General features: G+C 36.1%; 2 protein-coding genes across 5 annotated transcripts in view; both read right to left on the reverse strand.

The window, feature by feature from the left end:
* Window positions 1-26,039, reverse strand: part of LOC125271747 (NACHT, LRR and PYD domains-containing protein 12-like) — a 1,137,836-nt gene that overhangs the window by 221,843 nt on the left and 889,954 nt on the right. The window lies entirely within an intron of this gene.
* LOC125271783 (lipopolysaccharide-induced tumor necrosis factor-alpha factor homolog) lies at window positions 11,157-24,903 on the reverse strand. 2 transcript variants are annotated; one of them, XM_048196039.1, is made up of 7 exons: window positions 24,667-24,892; window positions 20,676-20,737; window positions 16,295-16,404; window positions 16,125-16,208; window positions 12,671-12,745; window positions 12,372-12,513; window positions 11,157-11,747 (listed from the first exon to the last, which is right to left on the reverse strand). In XM_048196039.1, exons 3-7 carry the CDS (start codon window positions 16,392-16,394, stop codon window positions 11,642-11,644), a joined length of 507 nt encoding a protein of 168 aa, XP_048051996.1. In that variant the 5' UTR covers window positions 16,395-16,404; window positions 20,676-20,737; window positions 24,667-24,892; the 3' UTR covers window positions 11,157-11,641. The 2 variants fall into 2 exon arrangements, with proteins under 2 accessions (XP_048051996.1, XP_048051997.1); XM_048196040.1 differs by lacking the exon at window positions 20,676-20,737 and having other exon boundaries at window positions 24,667-24,903.

Consider the following 26,039-nt stretch of genomic DNA (forward strand, 5'->3'; position numbering starts at 1 on the left):
TGATCAGTGCCCTGACTACTGAAGGGAGCTGATTGAGACACACGGTGCGCTGCTGACGCGTAATTAAAGTGAAAGCACACTTTTGATGGACAAAATAAATATAATTTCACACAAAAAGTGTTCAAAATGCACACAATACGCATGTCTAATGTGTTTTAACAAGAATTTGAGTATGACAGAAAAGAAAATTAAGAATCAAAAATAATAATAGAAGATTAAACCCATTTAAACTTGTTTTTTATTATTCAGTTTGGGTTAAAGTATGGTGTATTATAAAAAACTAAAGTAAACTAGCCAGAAAATATGATATATATAAACATTATTTTAGTTATTACACAGACTGCAGCATACCCAAATCAAACCAAATATATTTGTTTTTATATTAGCCTTTTTTATATTTACTGTTGCACTAAAGTGAAGTGAAGTGAACAATTTATGTTATTTATTACTTGATTGTTCAAGCTACCTCACAGAAGTGCTCTGTTTGTAATTAAATAAAAAATAAGGAACGTCCTGGATCTGTTTTTTTTTTTCGCTCTTCTTTATTCTTTTTTTGATGTATTATAGAAGTATCGGATCGGGCCTCGGTATCGGCAGATACTCAAAATCAAATGACTAGGACTCAGACTCGAGGGCAAAAAAACCTGATCGGGACATCCCTACTCTTGACCCTCTATATTTTAATGTTAATTTATAAAAATAATATAAAAAAACATAGGGTCAAGAGCCCAACTAAAGCAAATACTGACCACCATCATGGTGACTAAAACTAAACTTCGGTTAGTTCTCTAAGAATTTTTTGTATATGTATTACAGAAATAAAGACACATATGTACACTGAGGCATTTTAACATTGATAGAACATTATGCCCTAACATTCTTATAACGGGAAGTTTCCCAGCAGGCACTGGACTCCAACGTTGATGACAAAATAAAAAAAAAAACTCTTTTAATCTCAATAAGACTTTTTCTACACATATGACAGAAATAAAGTCAATCTGGATTGTAATTAGTGAAGCTAGAAATGCTGTTTTTGAAGTTGTTTAATGACATTGGAGCCTGACATCCAACAAACATTTAGACATCAATCCAATTTTCATTTTCAACCAAAATTTGACATCTGAGTGATGTTGGAGTCCATGTCCAATAAAATTTCTAGCTGGGGTGACCTCACATTGTGGCCATAATATGAGCATTCAGTGAGTGTGCTGTGAGGTTACACTTTTAGATCACTGTGACCTCACATTGTGACCACATAGTGAGATCACTGTGAAAAAAATTGTTGGTTGGGATATAATCACAAAATAGTCTCCTTCCCTAGCATCCTTCCCTATAGTAGGCAAAAAAGCAGTAAGCAAACAAATAACCCAAGCTATGATCGAAACAATATTAAATCAATGTTAATGTGCCAACGTTAACATCATTGAATCAATATCACTTTTGCACCCTCAACTGATGTTGAAAATTCAACAAAAAGCAAAATCATTTACTAATTGTACTCCTGACCAAAAGTGTGTAATTGTTTTTAATAGGTTATATTCACCAACAATGCTTTCTTGCTACAGATCAGTAGTTTAGTAAAACAAGTTTAGTACAGAACAAGTTTAGTAAACTACTCTGCTTTATGAGGCAGAAAACTATATCACTCTTTGCAACAAATTCTGTGTTTTGGTAAACACTGTTACAAAGACCACAAACTCACACAAAAAGCCAAGAGACGAACAGCCCAACTAAATGAAACACTGACCACCAAAATGACCACCAGCATGCATTGCGATATTAAACTTTTGAATGTTATCATTGTTGAGATTCATATTCTGATTGTTGCTGTCTGTGTGTGTCTAAGTTAGGCAGGAGCTCAAAAGGCTTTATGACGTCACTGTTCTTTAAAATAACTGATTACCAGAGGTAGGTAGAGTATCCAAAAACTGTACACAGGTACTCATAGAAATATTTACTCAAAGTAAAAGTGAAAGTAATAATCTTAATTTTACTTGAGTAAGGGTAAAAAATTATCCAATGAAATATCTACTCAAGTAGCTAGTTATTAGTTATTTATATATATATATATATATATATATATAGTTACTACACTTACCATAGTAAAACCATGCATTTTCTTGGGTGTTTATCAGTCAAATTCATTAATTTCAATGTAAATTTAACAGGTATAAAATATCATGACTAAGAGAAAAACTGCTAATGAGAAGATAAGCATTTAACGGTGGTAGGTTACACTGTAAAAAATGACCGTGATTTTAACAGTAAAAGACTGTAAAAATTCTGCGGTGAAAAACTGTTAATTGGTTTACAGAAAGTGTCCGTACTATATACGGTGAATAACTGTAATAGATCTAACGGTACATTTAATGTAATTTTATGGTAAAATACAGTTAAATTCACAGTTTTTGGAAGTGAAAAATAACAATTCATTGTAAAATTTACAGTGAAAAACCGTAAATTGACATTCCCACAATTCCCTGCGTGACACTTCACATTTGATATATTTTCGTTGAAATAACTCTGATTCTTCTTAGCTTTTCTCATTTTTTTCTAATCAGTTATGTACATTAGGGTTTTATGTTACATCTAATGTTGTTAAATTAATGTTTATTGCATTTTTACAATTTCATGCATGTTACCATGATGGTGTTTAGTGTGTGTGTGAATGACACTGTGTGCACCTTCTATATGTTAGTGTTGTCCTCCTCAGCTTGTGGAAAATCTGCTTGTGATGAACTTTGATTCATTATGTGACTCTTATCACCACTGTGTGTTGGTGACTGTCAGTGTATTATAAACGTACAAAACAGATATTAGTACTTCATTAGGTTGGTAAATTAACATTATATCAGTTAATGAAATACATTATTTTACCGTAAATTTAACAGATTTTTTTTACGTTGCTACTGTATTTTTTACGGTAAAGTTCTGGCAACCACAGCTGCCGGTTTTTTACCGTAAATTTTACTGGGATTTTTTTTTACAGTGTAGTGGGGAAGTCTTTGAACAGAATTGACTACACATAAACTATGCATTTCTTAACATGTACAGTATTGCATTAAAATAAAGGGTCCCACTTTATGTTAAGTGGCCTTAACTACTATGTACTTACATCAAAAAATAAGTACAATGTACTTATTGGGTTCATATTGAATTGCAAAACACTTTTGCTGCTATATTGAGGTGGATACTGGTAATGTTAGGGAAAGCTTTGGTGGTATGGATAGGTTTTAGGGTGGGTTAAGGTGTAAGGGATGGGTCAACAGTGTACACTCTCAGAAAATAAAGTATAATTGTACCTTTAGGGGTACAATGGCTTGTCACTGGGGCTGTACCCTCAAGGGTACAGATTTGTACCCTTGTGATTTGTACCTTAAGAGACCAGTTTTGTACCTTTGATGACAATTTTGTACCTTTATTTAACAGTACAAAAATTGACCCTTCAAAAAGGGGACAAAATTGGCTTTGACAGTGTACAATTGTTGACTAATGAGATATATATATTTTACACAAACACACGCTGAATTAAAATCAGAATTTATTAAAACCTTTTCATTTTCACATTTTACAACATTTCATTTTAAACACATTTTTAAATATTCCATATGACTCCATCTTGCCGGGTGTTAAAAATGAACACTGAAGCAGTTAAAGCTAATGAGATAATTGATTGATGATTGAGTGATGATTGACAATTAGTGGTGACACCTGATGTTAATAAGCAGAATCTGAAGGGTTTTTTTTTAAACACACACAAACATCAAGAATCAGCATATGACCCTCAACAATGGTGACAACCTCTTTCATGGTGACTTGAAATGAAACATTCCATAAAACATTAATTAACACCTTTTTTCTCTCTTTCCTTCAATGATTCTGCTTATTAACATCAGGTGTCTCCACTAATTGTCAATCATCACTCAATCATCAATCAATTATCTCATTAACTTTAACACTGCTTCAGTGTTACTTTTTAACACCCGGCAAGATGGACAGCCTCTGCTAAGCGAAATTTCAAAAGATATATCATTAAAATCTTTAAACAACAACAACTTTGTATATAATTAAAATCTTTAATGATATATATCATTTATATATCATTAAAATCTTTAAACAACAACTTTTGCAAAAAAAAAAAAAAAAAAAAAAAAAAAAAAAAAGGCTTAGCAGAGGCTGTCTCTTGATATTGTACCTTAACCTTTAAAAGAAACGGTACATATATGTACCTTTTAATGCTTGGGAACATATATGTACCTTTTTAACCCTCAAAAAGGTACAAACATGTACCTTGAGGTCCAATAATAAGCCCTATGGGGTACGTTAGTGTAGATTGTACCTTGGGGGACAGAAATGGACTCCTACTGTACCCTTATTTCTGACAGTATAATTATAAATGTAATTACAGAAATGAATTACAGATGTACTTAAATGCAGGTGTTTTTTTAAATATAAGTACAATGTAAAAACAGGTATGTACACAATAAGCAGGGCCGCATTAAGACTCCAAGGGGCCCCTGGGCTTTACCTCTTGAGGGGGCCCTTCATCCACCAGAACTTTTATCTACATTCACTCAATCTTCTTAATCACAAAGTGAAAGTTATCAGCCTTTTATTTTGCAAGGATAAATACCATTACCAAAACATCCAAACCTATAGGTCTGTTATAAAATATAAATATCACTGCATGAAATACATATTGGCACATAGTCTGAACTATTTGTACAGGCTACTCATTTCGAAGGCTGCATCCTCCGGAGGATGCAGCCTCTGAAATGAGAAGCAGATTTGAACAGTAACAAAGGCGTATCAATTCCAGCGCGAGTCCTTGTCTTTTGGAAGTGCATGCAAAGTTGATTTGCTTTTACTCCGTAAAGATGTCATGTCAACATGTCAAAAACTCTTCCAGTCTCAGCTTTTTGAAGTCTCAGTCTTCCAGTCTCAGTGTTTGAGGGCGGGTCAAAATAGATGTTGTTCGAAACCAGCTGGAATTGCTGAAGACTCATTTCGGCAGTTCAGAATCAATTCATTCTTTGAGGCAAAAATTACTTTTTTATCCTGCACTTTGGTCTTTAAAACAATGTGACAATAACACACGCAAGTTCAACCCAAATGTTTAATGTCATGATTGTTACCATCTATTTGCATTAGTTTATATCCAGCTGGTCGCTTTTATCAATTCGTTATGCAGCAAAGTTGCATAATTAAAACTAAATTGGGTAAAGTTGGTTTTATATATTCGCACATTCGGACATCTGTATTCAATAGCCTTGTTAATCACTACATTGGACATTCAGTGGACATTCACAAGTAAATATGCCATTAAACAATACTTGCCTATTTTGATCGACTGTGAAAAATGTTGATCAATCGTTGGTTGTCAGTATCATGTCGCTGCTTAAAATTCGCAAACATTAATTTATTGCACATTTATTGGAAAGTCTGAATTTATCAGAAGTCCGAATGTGCGAATATAAAACCAACTTTACCGAAGTTTAAAACTAGTGTCATGGGAAAGCAAACTGTATCGTTATGCATCAGACAAATATATAAACAAATCAGAAATGCATTTGATTTCAGTTCTCTTTTACCATCACTGTAATACAATACAAATCTTATTTAAATAATAATCAGTGTTCTAAAATGGAAGCAAATAAAGTGTAAAATGGAAGCAAATAATGTATACATACATACAATATGTGTCTAATGTCAATGCTATGGCCTTTGTGTAGATATTTAAAGATGGTCATCTTTAAGCATGACTGTTTGTATTTATATGACACGGTAACAATTTATACTAAGATTCCATCTGTAAGGTTAATAAAATTATTGTTCATTGTTAATTTCAGCATTTTAAGTAGAGTACCTCATTGAACGTTTTCAGAAACTGCATTTTTGTATGATTTGTAGCCTATTTTTATTGACGACTGCAGGGTTCAGTGAGTGAGGGGTAGCACATCGGTTGAGAAGCGTAGCGCCGCACCACATCTTTAAAATTCAAACACATTGTTTTCTTTGGTGCTGTTCACACAGAACGCGCTTTTCCATTCCAATGCGCTACTTTTTCTTTGTTTTTCTATGTAAGCATGCGCTAGAAGGACGTACAGAACCTTTTGCGCTCGCGTCTTGCAGCATCTCGCGCATGACATGGCGTTCTAAAGCCATGAATCAGTTCAGCTAAGTCAAAATCAGTTAAAAATAGTTTTAAAAAGCGTCTCGAGACCTTGCGGTTTCCCCCATTCCACTGCCCGCGTCTCGCGTTTTTCAAAAGCAAAAACACGTTCTGTGTGAACGAACCTTATGAGTGTACGCACACAGAGGCAGCGCCACTTGGTCTGTCCACATTGTCCAGATACTGACACTGTGAGTTGCTTGCTGCTAGACGCGGCGCGTCTTGATGCACTTCACGCGCAGGACCGCACATGTATTCAAAGCAAAGCGATGTTAAAGGGACAGTCATCACATTATAAAATTAGGTTATAATTTTTCCGGCATCACGGGGGCCCTCCCTCAGCCTGGGGCCCTGGGCTTAAGCCCAGGTAAGCCCGTGCATTAATGCGGCCCAGACAATAAGTGCATTGTATCAAATTATTAATTTAACCCTCAGGGGTCTGAGGATTTTTGGGGCCCTGGAGAAGTTTTGACATGCCCTGACATTTGTGCTTTTTTCAGTTGTTCATAAACATATTAATGGAAAAAGTGTCATTACACTGTATTCAGCACAAACTAGGCTACAATAATATGTGAGGAACATGTACGTACATGTTTGTGTTTTTGAAGGAATAACGTTTATGCGTGGTTATTGAAAAAACAAAAAACTTAAGTCACTGAAATAAGGCCAAAAAAAGTATATTAAATCTGTGTTCATAAGACTTCTAGGTATTGGAGGTTGTAGACTAGAGTTTTTGCTTCAAAATGAGGTAAAAATTATCCTTCCTACTCCTTCATATAAAACAATAGAGAGATTTAAATTTTCTAAGACACTTTTGGTCAAGAAACACAGTATGCGAGGAGGCGGGAATCCTCATGTATAATGGGTGATTCTCACCTGAGAAGACAAAAGAATTGAATAATAATGACCTGAAATGACTTGCATATTAATGAGGCCTTTCAGTCAGGTAGGCTGTGAAAAAAACCCTCTGTGATCATGCTAATAACAGGATTAAAGTCCACTCAGGACAAAAAAAACATGATTTTTGTGATCTCATGCATGCACGTATTATTGCACATGATATGAAGAAAATTTTGTATAGGCCTATGTTAAATTACACTACCAGTCAAAAGATTGAACACATTATAATGCCATTGTAATGTTTTTAAAAGAAGTCTCAAGTCTCTAACCAAATAATGGTTTTCTATTTTAATATACTTTCAAATATAATGTATTTCTGTGATGCAAAGCGTCTGAACATTCCTACCTCTAGGGCATTTCATATAGGCTACTATATTTGTTATATTATAGAGCCTAAATGTTGATGTGCAGTTGACAAACTATACATCATTAAAAAGATCTAAGACTCAAGCTTCACATTTTGACTCTTAAAATCTTATATTGACCATAATTTCTTAATATGCTTAAAAGCATACACATTTGGAGAAATATTGATGGATTCTCATATGTTTATATCAATTTTCTATACAGAGATAATATTTATTATTCTATATTTATTGTCATTACTATGAGTGCTGGATACTGTGTTTTCATCATTCATACTTGCAGCCGGAGGGCGCTCTGCCCCTTTAGTCCACAAATGCCTCAGTAAAAGAAGAGGAATATCATGTGACAATCAAGGAACTAACAGAGGCAAGAGATCGCTAAATATGGCTATTCAAAACACTTTTGAAGACAATAAATACACGATTGAGATGTATGCATGTATTGACTGACTGAATTTGCGTCTGAATAGCGCTCGCTCCGTGGGCGTGGCCGCATTAGCGGATAATGAGCTGAATCACGGACTTCTGACATGGCTCTCTTTTCATACAGATTACATAAACACAGAAGGTTTGTTTTCGATTTGACTTACATGTTTTAAAACCTGACATCTTAAAGTTTTTTTAGACATAAGTGTATTTTTTTTGTCATTAGTATTCACTAAGTTACAGTTCATTTTCTAAGAACTATCAGATTGGACTTCGTTCAGAGGGAGAGGAGAGATCACGCATCATGTTAGTTTTCTTTATTTTACAAAGAGCACAACATTTTGTTTTTACTCTGAGTGTACACAAATAAAAGAAGATATTCCACAGATTAAAATGGTGTATAACTCTTAATTGTATGTGCAACATTGACGGAGTATTTTGAGTCTCTTTCACACTGATAAGAAAAAACCACGGTGGTATCGCCGGCGATACCTTCAGACCTTCAGTGTTAAATGTAAGTACATAGTAGTTTAGGTCTCTAAAGTGGGACCAAATAAAGTAACAAGAGGAACATCGGCCAGTGTAGCAAAGTAAAAGTACAGCTTGTTCATTAGAAGTGTACTCAAGTTAACCCTCAGGGGTTTGAGGATTTTTGGGGCCCTGGAGAAGTTTTGATATGCCCTGACATTTGTGCTTTTTTCAGTTGTTCATAAACACATTAATGACACAAGTGTCATTACACTGTATTCAGCACAAACTAGGCTACAATAATATGTGAGGAACATGTATGTACATGTTTGTATTTTTGAAGGAATAATGTTTATGCGTGGTTATTGAAAAAACAAAAAACTTAAGTCACTGAAATAAAGCCAAAATATATACATTAAATCTGTGTTCACAAGACTTCTGGGTATTGGAGGTTGTAGACTAGAGTTTTTGCTTCAAAATTATGTAAAAATTATCATTCCTACTCCTTCATATAAAACAATAGAGAGATTTAAATTTTCTAAAACATATTTGGTCAAGAAACACAGTATGCGAGGAGGCGTGAATCATCATGAATAGTGTATGATTCTCACCTGAGAAGACAAAAGAATCGCATAAAGAGCTCGAATGACCTGCATAATAATGAGGTTTTTCAGACAGGTAGGCTGTGAAAAGACCCTCTGTTGATCATGTCTCAAGCTCATCATAATGTAAATCAAACATACAGAAAAAACAGCAATACTGTGAAATATTATTACAATTTAAAATAATGGTATTCTATTATATTCTTTAAAATATAATGTATTTCTATGATACAAAGTGTCTGAACAGTTATGTTACCTCTATGGCATTTCATAGGCTTTTAGCTTAAAAGCATGCACATTTGGAGAAATATTGATGGATTCTCATATGTTTATGTCAATTTTTTATACAGAGGAGTAATTATTCAATATTTATTGTCATTACTATGAGCGCTGGATACTGTGTTTTCAATTCATACTTGCAGCCGGAGGGCGCTCTGTACACCTTTAGGCCACAAATGCCAATGCTAAAGAAGAATAGGCAATCCAGGAAATAACTGAACTAACAGAGGCCAGAGATCGCTAACTATGGCTATTCAAAACACTTTTCAAGGCGATAAATACACGATTGAGATGATGTATACATGTATTGACTGAATTTGCGTCTGAATAGCGCTGGCTCCGTGGGCGTGGCCGCATTAGCGGATAATGAGCTGAATCAAGGACTTCTGACATGGCTCTATTTTCATACAGATTACATAAACACAGAATTTTTGTTTTCGATTTGACTTACACGATTTAAAACCTGACATTTCAACGTTTCTTTAGACACAAGTCTAATTTTTTTGTCATTAGTATTCACTAAGTTACAGTTCATTTTCTGAGAACTGTCAGATTGGACTTTGTTCAGAGAGAGACAAGAGATCACGCATCATGTTAGTTTTCTTTATTTTACAAAAAGCACAACATTTTGTTTTTACTCTGAGTGTACACAAATAAAAGAAGATATTCCACAGATTAAAATGGTGTATAACTCTTAATTGTATGTGCAACATTGACGGAGTATTTTGAGTCTCTTTCACACTGGTTAGAAAAAAACCGTGGTGATCACGCCGGCGTGACCGCCGACCCGAGGGAGTTAAAGTAAAAGTATTTAAATCTACTCTTAAAAGTACAAATCTTCCCAAAAAATACTCAAGTAAATGTAATGAAGTAACTTCGTTACTACCCACCTCTGCTGATTACTGAAACATTGTTGGATCTTATGCTGTTGAATCATAGACATAATAAATATAAAACACCCATGAAATCAAAAATTACACACACAAAGTGATCAGTGAATTAGACAACTTCAAGATGATTACAGGATCATAACAACAGCCAAAAACACCTGATCAACCTCCATTTGGCTTTTTTCTGCCATGATGAATGAGCTTTAAACACTCAGTTGTCAAAGAGTCAAGAGCCCAACTAAAGCAAACACTGGTCACCGCGATGGTGACTACAAACTTTATTATTTTCAATAAAACATCAACATCCAAATATGTTAATTCTCAACAAGAACTTCTGTACATGTATGAAAGAAATAATGTCAAACAGGTTTGTGAACTGGTTTCACATTCAGTGTGGCTGCAGTCAGTTGTAGTTCTTGTGTTTCTGCTCGTCTCTTCTCTTTTTTCTGGTCTTGTTTCTCTGTCCTTCAGTGATTCTGATTATCAGGTGTTCATCAGTGTCTGAATTCACTCTCTTCTTTTCATTCACTCTGTCAAGTGGACTATATTAGTGAACTAATGTAGGGAATAGTGAATGATAGCCTGGTAATACCAGACTCTGCTACTTCACTTTGCTTCGTAGACAGAGTCTGGAATGGCATAATAGAGAAGTGTTTTCTCTCTCGCTAGGGGACGCTTGTCTGAAGTTTAAAATCATTGGTTACCCGTAAGCCAATCAGATACGTTTAGTTATGACGTATGTTATCCGCCTGTACAGCCGCATCGAAGCACAGACATCATGCATCGAACTCAAATCTATGATTGAACTTCCACTGTAAACCTGTTGTAATCACATGATGATGTGAGCGAAATACCGGAGTGAACATGGCTGTAAACGACTTTTGCAGATTATGCGAAGTTAATGCATCCCGAAGTTTGCATCCCGTGTCTCGTTTCCCATTTCCGCGGTCATTTCGGTTTTCGATTTCTCTAACCTACAATGTAAAACTCGGCGCTTAGCATCTACGTCACGGCTCTCAGCCCGCCCTCTGTTCGTTGATTGGCCCGGCTGTTTCCAGACCGGTGGCAAACACAAAGCTCTGACGCTGTATCAGACTGAGTACAGAAGCGAAATGAAATTGAGCGGAAGTAGGAAGTCTGACGTAGTCAGGCTAAGTGAATGAGGGTATAGGGTGTGATTTAGAACACAGCCTCTGAGTGTCGGCTTTGAGCGATGTTAACTGTAGGCCATTTTCTCAAAAATGACAAATATTACCCAGAATGCATTTTTTCCTAATGGAAAATGGTGTTATTGTCAGAATATGGCCTTTTTTTACAGCAAGGTTTTACTGTGCATGTCAATGACTTCCTTGTGTTAGGGTAGTTTAGCTAGTTTTTCCAATCAAAGGATTGTGTTATGCGTGGTTGTGTGGTTATGTGTGGTTTAGTTTCAAAGCAAGTTGAGTAGGATCAGTTACACATAGTTGCAATAAGTTGAAAATAAAGCAAATGAATCTTTTGTGGTGTGGTCAGATAAACATAAGAACACTTAAGAACAAGCTACATGCGCCTGTACACATAGATGAGGCTTTTGCAGCTTGGACAGTGATGCTCTACGTCCTTGCAGGCATTCACACAGAAGGGAATCAAACAACACGGCCAGATCCTGGACAGGAAAAACATAACATTATTCTTGTTGCTTCATAACATTAAGGTTGAACCACTGCAGTCACGTTGACTAATTTAACAATGTTTTTATTACTTTTCTGGACCTTGAATGTGGTAATTTTGTTGCTTTTTATGGGAGATAAAAAAAACCCTCTCAGATTTCATCAAAAATATCTTAATTTGTGTTCTGAAGATGAACGAAGGACTTACGGGTTTGGAACAACATAAGGGCGAGTAATTAATGACAGAAATTTCATTTTTGTGTGAACTATCCCTTTCATTTTCTAATGTCAAATTAAAAGTTTTATTTCAAAGTACATTGTTTAAATAATCTTTTATCTTTTAATGCTTTAAAGATCTACACTTATTTTGATGTGTTGACTAACATACAGCACATATAAAGGAATTTTATTACAATTGTAGTATAACTTGTTATTTGATTTTATATTTAAAGTTAATATATTTTAAATACACTAAATTGAAACTTCACCAGTATAAATGTGTAAATACAAATATATTTAAATACATGATATACAAGTTTCAATATATGTCTGAATAAGATTTTTTTAAAGACAAAAATCAAAAGTCTATATGTAAGAATTCGGTGAATGCGTTTCCTTACCCTAAGATGCCAAGACTTCCACAGATGACCCACACCATCATCCCATTGATGTATGTCGTCTCTGTGACGACCTGCTGCTGACAGTGAGGACATTTCATCTGCCCAGGAACTTCAGTTAGACGTGGTGGAATAACTACTGTGACTACATATGCAGAAAAAGAGGTCATTTTTGATGAAAATACATGCAATATGATCATAAACCTCCATTATAGTATTCTATACAGGTGCATTATGTGCATGCTGAAACCTTATAGTCTTTGATCACTTAAGTCTATTGAATCTGAAGCTTTTCTGCTCACCCTGGGCAGGCGCAGACTGGACAGTCTGAGGGACAGTGGACATGACGGGCTGCTGGTTGTAAACTGTTGTTGGACCTGAAAGAGAAAACATACAGACCCAGAAAGCTGTAAAATTTCTTCAAATTTAAGATGAGGGAAATCTTACACTGTAAACTTTTGCTTTTCATTTTATAGTCTTATACTGAGGCATCGTAGATGGCAGTTAAACAAAGAGTCTTAAAAAACAAGACACTGAGGCAAACTTGAAGACTGGGCTGTTCCTCAAGTTCCAAACTGCACTTGGAAATTCTTCATTGTTTTTTTTTTTTTTTTTGTGGTCATATCTATGGAAGTCCATTTCCACCACATAATGATATATTTAAAAAAAAAAAAAAATCATACTTTGGTAAATCATAATTATGAGATTATTAACTTTTTAATGTCAACATTATGCCTTTTTTAAATCATAATTTGGACTTTTTAATCTCATAATTATGACTTATTATGACATGGAGCATGTTGTTCTTTTTCTTCTTTTAAATGTATTAAAAGTCTAAAAAGTGCAGTGTCTGTTGTCTTAGATGGCATACCATAAAATCAACCTCCTCAGCAAGATTTCTTTATATGAATAAAATATACAAATGCAAATTTTGACCAGGAAAACAATGCAAAATGCATAAAACGCCTAAGAGTGGACATTTTACATGTTAATTTCTACACTATTCCCAAATAAATCCCTTTAAACCCCTCCAGAAGTCTGCTCTATGACACTTCTCATACTGGATGATGAATTGCTTATGAATTGCTTAAGTTGTAGAATCTGTTAAATTACATGAATACATTCAAACCGCAATTAAAGGGATAGTTCACCCAAAAATGAAAATTTGATGTTTATCTGCTTACCCCCAGCGCATCCAAGATGTAGGTGACTTTGTTTCTTCAGTAGAACACAAATGATGATTTTTAACTCCAACCGTTGCCGTCTGTCAGTCGTATAATGCATGTCAATGGGAACCCCATCTATAAGAGTAAAAAAAAAAAAAAAAACATGCACAGACAAATCCAAATTAAACCCTGTGGCTTGTGACGACACATTGATGTCCTAAGACACGAAACGATCGGTTTGTGCGATAAACCGAACAGTATTTATATCATTTTTTAACTTTAATACACCACTATGTCCAACTGCGTTCAGCACTCGTTAGTAAGGTCTGATCGCGCTCTGACAACGGCAGTGATGTCTCGCTCTCATTGAAGTATAAGCGTGAGACATCACTGCCACTGTCAGAGCGCGATCAGACCTCACTAAGCGAATGCTGAACGCAGTTGGACATAGTGGTGTATTAGAGGTAAAAAATTATATAAATACTGTTCGGTTTATCGCACAAACCGATCGTTTCCTGTCTTAGGACATCAATGTGACGTCACGAGCCGCAGGGTTTAATTTGGATTTATCTGTGCATGTTTTTTTGTTTTTTTTACTCTTATAGATGGGGTTTCCATTGACATGCATTATACGACTGACAGACGGCAACGGTTGGAGTTAAAAATCATCATTTGTGTTCTACTGAAGAAACAAAGTCACCTACATCTTGGATGCGCTGGGGGTAAGCAGATAAACATCAAATTTTCATTTTTGGGTGAACTATCCCTTTAAGGAGCCAAGCACAAAAAAGGCATGATGAGTTATGCAAGCATGGCTGGGAGCAATTAAAGGTATTTTTAGATGATTTCATGCAAAATGGCTGAAAAACAATATACAAATATAATAACTATTAATATAATTTAATTACTTATCACTAATTAATTATATTAATAAATTAATATGGTGTGGTCAATGTGACGTGACAATGACACTTAGGGCCCTATTTTAACAACCTAAGCGCATGGTCTAAAGCGCACATCGCAATTGCACTTGTGGCTGAATCCACTTTTGCTAGTTTAACAACGAGAAAAATGGTTGGTGCGCCCGGCGCATGGTCTAAAAGGGTTGTCCCTATTCTCTTAATGAGTCATGGGTGTGTTATGGGCATAACATGCAATAAACCAGAGACACATTTCCCATTCCCTTTAAAAGCCAGTTGTGCTTGTCGGATTCGCTATTTACATGGTGGAATTTGCAAGCGGAAAAACTGAACGCTTCTCTAGCAAGGAAACGGTTCTGCTTGTGCATCAGCAGACCATCTACGGGACAAGCAATAATCTTTTACATAATAATTATTTTATTTTTAATATTTGGCATGTTTGTGAGCTGCTGCGCATCCCTGTGTGTGTAACAAGCAGAGTGTACACACATTGTACACCCGCAAATAGGCGCATATTACTAACACACCATTTAAATAACAAAAAAAATATTGCACCATTGACTTTAGACCAGGTTTCAGTTGGTCAGTGGCATAGTCTATTTCAGTTGCCTCAAAATAGCCACACGCCAACAATGCGCATGAACACACCTCGTTTTCAGACCAACGCAGAAATGGACACATGTGCATTTTCTATTAACTGTTAAGGTCCCGCTGGCGGGACGCCTCCCAACCAGCAAACCCATGTAGGCCCCACATGGGTTAGCCCAGATGAAATGAACACTACTCAGTGTGAACACTACCGGCTATTAAATGTAACACTGAATCAGTGTTGGAGTTAATGAGATAATTAGGTGATAACGAGCAGAATGGACCCACTTTATATTAAGTGGCCTTAACTACTATGTACTTACATTTTAATTAATCATTTGATACAATGCACTTATTGTGTCCATACATGTTTTTACATTGTACTTATATTTTAAAAACACCTGCATGTAATTACATCTGTCATTAATTTCTGTAATTACATTCATAATTACACTGTTGACCCATCCCTTAACCCTTACCCCTACCCTTAAACCTACCCATACCACCAAAGCTTTCCCTAACCTTACCCGTATCCACCTCAATATCAGCAAAAGTGTTTTGCAATTCAATATGAACCCAATAAGTACATTGTACTTATTTTTTGATGTAAGTACATAGTAGTTAAAGCCACTTAATATAAAGTGGGACCAGCAGAATCACTGAAGGACAGAGGAACAACAAGAACTACGACTTCAGTCACAGCTTTAGATGAAATCAACTGAAGATAAAAGACATTAAATCTCTGAAGATCTGATCAAACAACTCCACAAACAGCATTACCAGCTTCACTTTTTACTAACCAGACTGACTTTATTTCTGACATATATCTACAAAAGTTGTTATTGAGAATTACCAGAGGTTGAGATGTTGATGATTTGTTGATAATATATTATCAATATCTTACGGCAAAAAGTTGTACAGAATAATATGTCATGTTATTATGACTTAGCAAGAGTTTTTCCCCCTTCTCTATATTTAGAAAATGGACGCAGTGTTTTGGAATTTCTGTTTTTGATACTCATTGTGGCATGCAGAATCATTCCATTTTCCCTCTAAACTACACAGTAAACATCAACTCTTACCCATGCCAGATGGCTGGGTCATTTGGATGTTAGATGTCACGACAGTCGTCTGGGGGGGTGGTGGATTGTATGTGGCCACTGGAACTGCAAAAAAAGATCATTATTGAAGTACTACAGTTACCAATGACAAACAGTCTCTGAACTGAATATCAGAGTGAGGGTCTGCTGACTTTGTTGGCTTTGATAGGAAACCTGCGGCATCTGGTAGGTAACATTGTTCTGGACCATTGGCGGTCCAGGATATGGAGGGGGGAACTGTTCTTTATCCATTATCAACAATCTGTGAATGAGAAAAGCATAAGTGCTTCAAGCTCGTGTTCTAGAGTTCTACATACAACACTGGCAAAGCAACAATAAAATAACAAATAGGTGGACTGCTGCCTTTGACATCACAAATCAGGAAACAATGAATAGGTTGGACAGATTCTTGTGGTGGCATCAATCAGTTGTGATAAATCACATGGCATTTATAGGTGACTGGATCAAAAATACTTTTGAAATCATACAGGTTGATGTACTTCTGTGGTTCACGTCAGTCGTGCTACTGAGATGAACAGGAATGCCAACGGATAGGTTTTGCCACATACCTCTTTGATAAATGTGATAATCAAAGCAAAGTGATAGGTTGGGCATTCAGATATGTATTCTGTACCTTCCAACAGCAGCACATACATTTGTTTTTTCTAGATAATTTTAGTTTTTTGGTGGACATTACCCAGCTAACATAAATTTATTATAAGAACATTCTCCAAATATTCAGTTTTGGTTCTGGGAACATAAAAAAATGTCCAGTTTTCTTGACGTTAGAGGAACTTACACGCTTTAGATGAACTGAAGATAAAAGGCATTACATTTCTGAAGATCTGATTAAACAACTCCACAAACAGCATTACCAGCTTCACTTATTACTAACCAGACTAACTTTATTTCTGTCACACGTCTACAGAAGCTCTTATTGAAAATGAACAGAGGTTTAGATGTTGATGTCTTATTGAAAATGTTTAGTTTGAGGTCACCATCATGGAGATTAGTGTTGGCTTTAGTTGAGCCCTTGACTTTTGTTGAGTTGTTTCTTTATTGATAAAGCAGATCAACATTTTTATTTGATTTTTTATCAACTGTTTTATTAACTATCAAAAGACTGCATTAAAGTGGTGTAAATAACTATGTTTTCTGTACTTAAATCAGCAACAATAGAAAAAAATCAGTTGTTTAAACAGTCACTCGCTCATTAAAACAGACATGCTGAACTGCTTTATCAATGCAAAAATGTTTTCTGAAAACACTTGCCATTGCTGAAAAAGAAGTGACCCAAATGTCAAGAGTCAAGAGCTCAACTAAAGCAAACACCAATCTCCATGATGGTGACCTCAAATGAAAAATACTCAATAAGACATCAACGTGTGACAGAAATAAAGTCAGTCTGGTTAGTAGTAAGTGAAGCTGGTAATGTTGTTTGTGGAGTTGTTTAATCAGATCTTCAGAGATTTAATGTCTTTATCTTCAGTTCATCTAAGGCTGTGGCTGAAGAAAGTTGTAGTTTGTGTTCTTATTTCTCTTTCTTTCAGTGTTTGTTCACAGCAGGTGTTTGAATGATTGAAAGAATGTTTCAGGAACATCATACTAACCTTTAAATAACATTCTACTAACATGAAGGAAACTGAACATTTTTATGTTCTTGGAATGTTACAAATCAACGTTCTTAGAATGTTGAATTTTAAAGCAATATTATGTTGAAAGAACGTTTGAGGAACATTATACCTTTTAAAACACGTTTTTCTAACGTCAAGAACACTGGAGGTTTTTACGTTCCCAGAACCAACACTGAATATTTCGAGAATGTCCCGACCAGCCAGTTTGACAACATTTTATCTGTCAGGAGTTCATGTTCTGGGTGACAGATGAGGATAGCGGTATATGTGTCTGGAAAAAGCGATAGAATCTAATTTTTTTCATGCCATGTCAGAACTACCCTGATCCTGACTTGTAAAAATGCCCCATGAACTTGAGCTTTCACTCGTACCACGTGACCTCTGTTTCACCCGACTGCTACAGATTTATTTTGGCATTGATAGTGATGCCATAGAAATGCATAATTCATGCCCAACACGGCATTAAATTCACCTACATATACTATGCCTTTTGTGAAGAAAAACTGCATACACAGCAAAAACTGCAGTGTTAAATTAACTCTCCAGGGAGTATATGTGAGACCATACTCAAGAGTGTTAAAGTGTTAAAATAAGAGTGTTAAATGAACACTGTGAAAGTGTTAAAGTTAATAAGATAATTAAGTGATTAATTGAGTGATGATTGACCATTATTGAAGACACCTGATGATAACAAGCAGAATCACCAAAGGAGAAAATCACAATTTTTAAGCCACCATCGTGGAGATGAGTGTTTGTTTTAGTTGTGCTCTTGACCCTTGACATTTTAAAATAAAATTTTGTTTGGGCAGTTTTAACTGAGTTATAACATCCAGACAAACAAGTGGAAAAAATGGTCAGGTGGTGTTGGTTATGTTTTCACATAATCATTATTTGATCTGAATATCTGAACTCATTTAGAGCCCAATCTCTGAGTTAGATTTACGTTATTGATTACAGCAGCACAAGATCCGCTTTATCAATATAATCTGAAGGATTTCACAAACAGTTGTTCTGAGCAAAAAAATAAAAAATCTTTCTTTTAGGCACACACAGACATCAAGAATCAGCCTGTGAATCTCAAGGACGGTGACAAGCAACATATTCTGATCAACAGATCAACTCTGAATATTAGAAAACAAGCTACTAAAAATATGAGAATAAAGAAAATTACTAAGACAATTCAGCTCATAATTTATTCATGCAGCAATGCATGATGGGAGATTGGTGTTGGAGAATTTTGATTGGTGGCTCCCAGAATGCACTGCAACATGGTTTATTATTCTCACCACTGTTGAGATTCACAGGCTGATTCTTGATGTCTGTGTGTGCCTAAGAGAAAGATTTTTTTTTTTTTTTTGATCAGAACAACTGTTTGTGAAATCCTTCAGATTATATTGATAAAGCTGATCTTCTGCTGTAGAATCACAGTGCTGCTGTAATCAATAATGTAAATCTAACTCTGAGATTGGGCTCTAAATGAGTTCAGTGATTCAGATCAAATAATGATTATGTGAAAACATAACCAACACCACCTGATAATTTTTTCCATTTGTTTGTCTGAATGTTATAACTCAGTTAAAACAGCCCAAACTAAATTTTATTTTAAAAAGTCAAGGGACAAGAGCCCAACTAAAACAAACCCTCATCTCCACGATGGTGGCTTAAAAATTGTGATTTTCTCCTTTGGCGATTCTGCTTGTTATCATCAGGTATCTTCAATAATGGTCAATCCTCACTGTTAATCACTTAATTAACTCATTAACTTTAACACCGCTTCAGTGTTCATTTAACACTCTTTTTTTTTAACACTTTAACACTCTTGAGTATGGTCTCACATGTACTCCCAGGAGAGTTAATTTAACACTGCAGTTTTTGCTGTGTACTTCTGAGTGTGTAGAAGAAGAATAAGCAAGTGGGACATACTACTTTATCATAATTGTGTCTTTAACGGACAGAGGTGTAAAGTCCAGGTTCAGAAAGTAAAAGTCCTCCTCAGTATTTTGTTCCAGTCACCTGGATTTGCTAATTAGCACAGTTTTTCAACCAGGAGGAACACAGCAAAAACTCCAGTGTTATATTAACTCTCTATGTGAGACCATACTCAAGAGTGTTAAAGTGTTAAAATAAGAGCTTTAAAAGAACGCTGAAGCTGTGTTAAAGTTAATGAGATAATTAAGTGATTAATTGAGTGATGATTGACCATTATTGAAGATACCTGATGATAACAAACAGAATCACCATATAAATAAAATATAAATGTTCAGTACAGTACATTTGTTTTACAGTAAACAAACTTTTTTACAGTTTCATTTTTTCACTTCAACAATAATCTGCTGAGTGTCTTCTTTAAAAAGAGTCCAACTCTATTTGCTATGTACTTCAAAGCATTAATAAATTACAACCATTTCAGTTTCGATAGTGCTTTTTCATGTCTATGCTCAAAATGGGGAGTGACAGTTTGCCCTGTCAATCATAAGTGACTTAAAACCTTCACACTTGTTTGAGCTTTTCAAACTTAATACCTTAAAAACTCTATCTCTCAACTATTTCACACTTCAAGCTTTTACAATTACTTCAGACTTTCAGGGTATGCTTTCTCAAGCCAACATCAGAACTTGTTTACAAACAGTTACTGACATGCATTAATCACTGCAACAAACTAGAAGACAGATGGCAATGAATAGAAAGTATGGTGACCATTTTAGTCCACTTTTGACATTGACATTTACCTGATCTGTTAACAAGTTATAATAGTAAATATTACTATTATATTTATCTAGAATTTCATATAACATCCTGTATCTTTATCCAAACATCACAAAGTGGCTGTGGAAGCACATAATCCAAAGTAAAGAATATATTTTTTCAATATAAAAGACCCAAACTTATATATACATACCTGTGTGTTTGTGCAGTCAATGGAGAGCTGTGGAAATTCTGATGCTCTTCTCTATAAAGACACTTGGACAGAGAGAGAGACTATCAGAATAGGCACTGATACGGCAGAAATAAGGGGTGGAGTTGAAAGCTGATGCTATAACGCAATCAGAAGATCCTCAAGATATCATGCAAAATAAACTGCATTTTTATTTCCTGACTGAATGATCAGAGGGAACATGTTGACACAACACGTGCATATCCAGTACCAGCACCTCCTCCAGTGTCCCATCTCTTTCCCTACCATGCTTACATCAGTCAACATATCCAGTCTTGCTCAGTCTCAGACTGTTGACTTTTATATTCTCTTACATGCATGACATAATAATTTTATATTCTCTTACATGCATGACCTCATATTTTTGTTGAAAGAGGTTCAGTTTCAACCTGTAATGTGCATGATGTTTGTTTTGCATTTATCCCAGTATCCCAAATAAACACTCTTGAATTTGGACAGTAAGGCTGGAAAATGAAACTGGATATACCACTAATGGATGCGAAGACAACAATGTATTTGTTGTCTTTGTGAGTTTGAAGGGCCATCTAATAAAATCCTTCCATTCTATAAAGCACTCTTTAATGACATTTCTATAAAGTATAGAACAATAATTATTTTGTAAGTGAAGTACAGTGAGATATTCAAACACTGATATATTCCTCCAGGCAGCGAGGACAGGTAATGTTGCTAGTTAGAAGCTAGTATGCCATCTAATGTTTAATCATGGAAGCACACTAAATGTGCAGTCACATTTTCACTCTCCAAATTTCTCAGGAAGCTGCTTGGTTTTGAAAGTGACTTGTGTGAGCTGTTTCATACACAGCTGCAATACTGACAATGGAAAATGCCCTCGAAATCTCACCTAAATTTCGCTAATGTGATAGCACCGTAAAGGGTTAGGGTTAGTGCATATAGCTTTGAGAAAATGTAATGCTATAAATTACACTAGGTCCTTTTAAACATTCCACACACATCACAGTTACAGTGACCTGCAAACTCTGTTTAATTTAAACTTGAAAGCAAACTCATTTGTAGGTTTTTCCTTTTGATGTAAAGCACTTTGAATTACCATTGTGTATGAAATGTGCTTTATAAATAAAATTGTCTTGCAAATAAAGTTTGATCATCTGTTTCAAATGTAAAATGTGTTAATCTTTCAATTAAACCTTTATGAACTTTTAAAATATGGTTGTGTATTTATAGTTTGGGTGGGGGTATGGCACAGGGATTAAAGGTCTGCATCCGAAATCACCCCCTTTACCTTTAAACAGGGCACTTTTTGAGGGGACAGCCAATTGTAGTTAGCCTGACGTGGTCATACTCAATTCTAGTCAGAATATGAGTCTGATACTGCTCCATTGGGCTTTGATTATGGGGGCGTATTTCAACCGATCCAGGAAAGACCTCAATTGGATAGACCTACAACCAATCAGAGCTACAGAGTAAGTGACGTATGTTGAGCGACGCATAGTTGTCAACAGAACTCTTCTTAGCGACCATCGGGGCCAGCTGATAAATCAAACTTTTGCCGAATCCCGTAGGAAGGACGGCAAAGACATCTTTCCCATCGACAAATGCCTTGATCGCGGTCCTCTGTTCCTCTTTTAAAATGAATGCGCTTTCGATATCTTCTATAACGGACGCGATGGCGGAATCTACACATCTCAGTTCTTCAACAACTGCCACCATTGTTGTAAACTAATTGACCTTTCGCAAAGACTCGCCCCCCTTAGTTACTGCTGCTTTGTCCGACAAGCCGTGGCGCTGTCACACCACACAGAGTGGAAAATACATCGCGGAGCAAAGAGGAAACTGACAACACATCGACAGACGAGACAGAGCAGGTAACTTATGACATTAAACAAAGTCCCAGCTTTCAAACTGTGTAGTTATTAAAAAAATTCAAACAATAAAAAACGTTTTGTGGCTCTTTAATGGGTTGTGACCATGATCGTGACAGATTGCTGTAGCGCCTCAGCTCAAGAGGCTCGTGAACCGATCATCTCTTACTACTAGTCCATTTATAGCATCAAATAAACATGAATGAACATTAGAATGAATGTTGTTTCAAACGCGGAAAGACGTCAATATGCACAATTTTTCAAGTTTAACTCCACCGATGTTAATCTTCTAACTCCTGACTGCTTTGTCGGACAAAATGGCAGATGCGGCGTTCTGATTGGTTAGATCGCTTGTCAATCAAACTCCCCAAGCGCTCTTTAATGACGTGGGTGGTTACGTAACCACAGATAGCCTGTCCATCATCGATTAAAGCCTGCCCTGGCAATTTGATTGGCTCGGCCTTCTGGGAGCCGAGCATAATTACTCCACAATGGATCGAGTCCAGACCGAACTTCCCGTCCAAAAAATGTTGTGGGCGGGGTTCGGGCTGGCACCCAGGCTAAATTGTAGTGGTGTCTGAAACCAAAGTGGATGCAAAGGGGTGGAGCTAAGACATGAGGAAAGGAAACGAGGATGCAAAAATAAGTAATAAGAAGTACCCCTCATATATCAATATACCATTATAGGAATGCACTGTGAGGGTTGTGTCGAATGAATTCCCACATCTGACCAAAAGATGGCGCCCACGGCTGAATGATCCATCCATGAATTTGAATTCCCACCTCTGACCAAAAGATGGCGCCACAGCTCATAAATCCATCCATCCCTCCATCCATCCATCCATCCATCCATCCATCCATCCATCCAGGGAATAGCGAATGAGGGTTTAGGGAGCGATTTTGGACACAGATAACGAGCAGAATCATTGAAGGAAAGAGAAACACAAGAACTACAACTGACTTCAGTCACAGCCTTAGATGAAATCAACTGAAAAGACATTAAATCTCTCTTATTACAAACCAGACTGACTTTATTTTTGTCATTCATCTGCAGTTATTTTTGAGAACTAACAGGTTTAGATGTTGATGTTTTATTGAAAATGTTTGGTCACCATTACCATGATCAGTGTTTCATTTCGTTTGGCAGTTTGACTTTTTTAGGTCAGTTTGTGGTCTTTGTAACAGTCAAACCCAAAGATGGTCATGTGATATAGCTCTCATCATCATAAACAAAAATGATAAACTAATCTCATCAATGACCATAAGTGATTGTTTGTTATTAACAGACTAATTTCACCAGCAATACTTTCTTTCCACAGATCAGACATTCTGAATTTTGATTTACTTTTGATTTTTCACCAACAAACAATAAAGCATTGTTGGTGAAAAAAAATCTATTAATAGCAAATAACCACTAACCAGCTTTGCTTTTAGCTTCCTTTGCAAAAACTGATGTGTGATGGCAAACAATGCTACAAAAACCACAAACTGACCTAAAAACATTTTCAATAAAACAGCAACATCTAAAACCTCTGTTAATTCTCAAAAATACCTGTAGACAAATGACAGAAATAAAGTCAGTCTGGTTTGTAAAAAGACAGATTTAAATATATTTTGAGTTGATTTCATCTAAGGCAGTGACTGTAGTCAGTTGTAGTTCTTGTGTTTCTCTTTCCTTCGGTGATTCTGCTCTTTATCATCAGGTGTCTTCAATAATCAAACAATCATCATTGAATTAATCACTTAAGTATCTAATTAACTCTAACACTGCTTCAGTCTTACTTTAACACCTGCTGTGTTAATTTAACACTGGGGATATTGCTGTGTTCTGAAGATCAGTCTGGATTTTCTCTGTTATAAAGCGAGCTACATGTATTTGACATTGACATTTACCTGATCTGTTATTAAGTTCAGCTGTCTTAATATTGAACTTAAAATACGGGTGAGAATTTGAAAATCGGGTTTTAATATTAAAATTATATTTATCTTAGAATTTCATATAACAACCTGTATCTTTATCCAAACATCACAAAGTGGCTGTGGAAACACATAATCCAAAGTAAAGAATATCTTTTTTCAATCTAAAACACCCAAACTTATAATATGACACATACCTGTGTGTTTGTGCAGTCGATGGAGAGCTGTGGAAATTCTGATGCTCTTCTCTATAAAGACACTTGGACAGATAGAGAGACTACCAGAATAGGCACTGATATGGCAGAAATAAGGGGTGGAGTTGAAAGCTGATGCTATAACGCAATCAGAAGTTCCTCAAGATATCGTGCAAAATAAACTGCATTTTTATTTCCTGACTGAATGATCAGAGGGAACATGTTGACAGAAACCTGTATATCCAGTACCAGCACCTCCTCCAGTGTACCATCTCCATCCCAACCATGCTTACATCAGTCAACATATCCAGTCTTGCTTGTCTTTTATATTCTCTTACATGCTTGACATAAAGACACCAAAAAGAGGATTGTGGGCCTTATGTGATACAGATAAACCACTTATTTTTGTTTTATATATATATATACTCACTGTCCGAATTCACTATATTAGTGGACTAATGTAGGGAATAGTGAATGAGGGTGTAGGGCAGGGGCGGACTGGCCATCTGTGTGATCTGGAGAATCACAGAATGGCCGGTACTCCAGGACGGCCGGCGGGCCGGCCCACCACCCGCCACGCACGCAGTCATCATCTGTTTTTTTTCCCCCCACTAATCTGTTTCACACTCCAGTACTGTAGGTGGCAGCAATGCACCTTTAAGTTGGATGCCAGCTGCACTGGCCATGGCCGCCAAGTAAGCAGCAAAGACGTAAGATCAGTGGTCTCAAACTGCCGGCCCGCCCACCCCCTCTACCCGGCCCGCAACTGATCTCAAAAATAAAACATAATCCGGCCCGCTAAATTATTATTATTATTATTATTATTATTCTCTAGTTGCTACCTGTCTGATATGCAAAGAAAAAGTCGCCGTTCTAAGGGGCATTCACATATCGCGTCACGTAAGCGGCCGCGCCGCATTCTTCTTTCCAATGCGCTTTCGCTCCAGTGGCGTCTGTCGTTGCTATGCAACCATGAGCCACGCTCTCAATCGCTTCTATTATGAGCGCGCTTGCCTAAATTACAGCAAAAGCACTCAACTTTAAGTCACGAGCGCCGATTTAAACCACCGAAACGCGTCCGATGCAGCCATTAAAGGTTACCGATGCTCAAACGGCATCTTGGACAAATGTGGCCCAGCTGTGTGAGCACAAGCGCTGCAGGTGTCTGTCAAGAAACAGAGTGTACAAATGTATTCAGGGATTGTATTTGTTCAGTACAGTGTTGTTCAGTGCAAGATTTTAATGTTATTTAAGTTAACATAAAGTAAGGGAAAATACTTCCACTAGATGTTAAAAACTAATAATGTATGTAACAAATAGAGATTATTTTTTTTTTTTTGGCAAAATAAAGTTGATATACAGCTCCAGTTTTTTTT

This window comes from Megalobrama amblycephala, linkage group LG7 (genome assembly GCF_018812025.1).
Source record: "Megalobrama amblycephala isolate DHTTF-2021 linkage group LG7, ASM1881202v1, whole genome shotgun sequence".
NCBI classification, from domain to species: Eukaryota; Metazoa; Chordata; class Actinopteri; order Cypriniformes; family Xenocyprididae; genus Megalobrama; species Megalobrama amblycephala.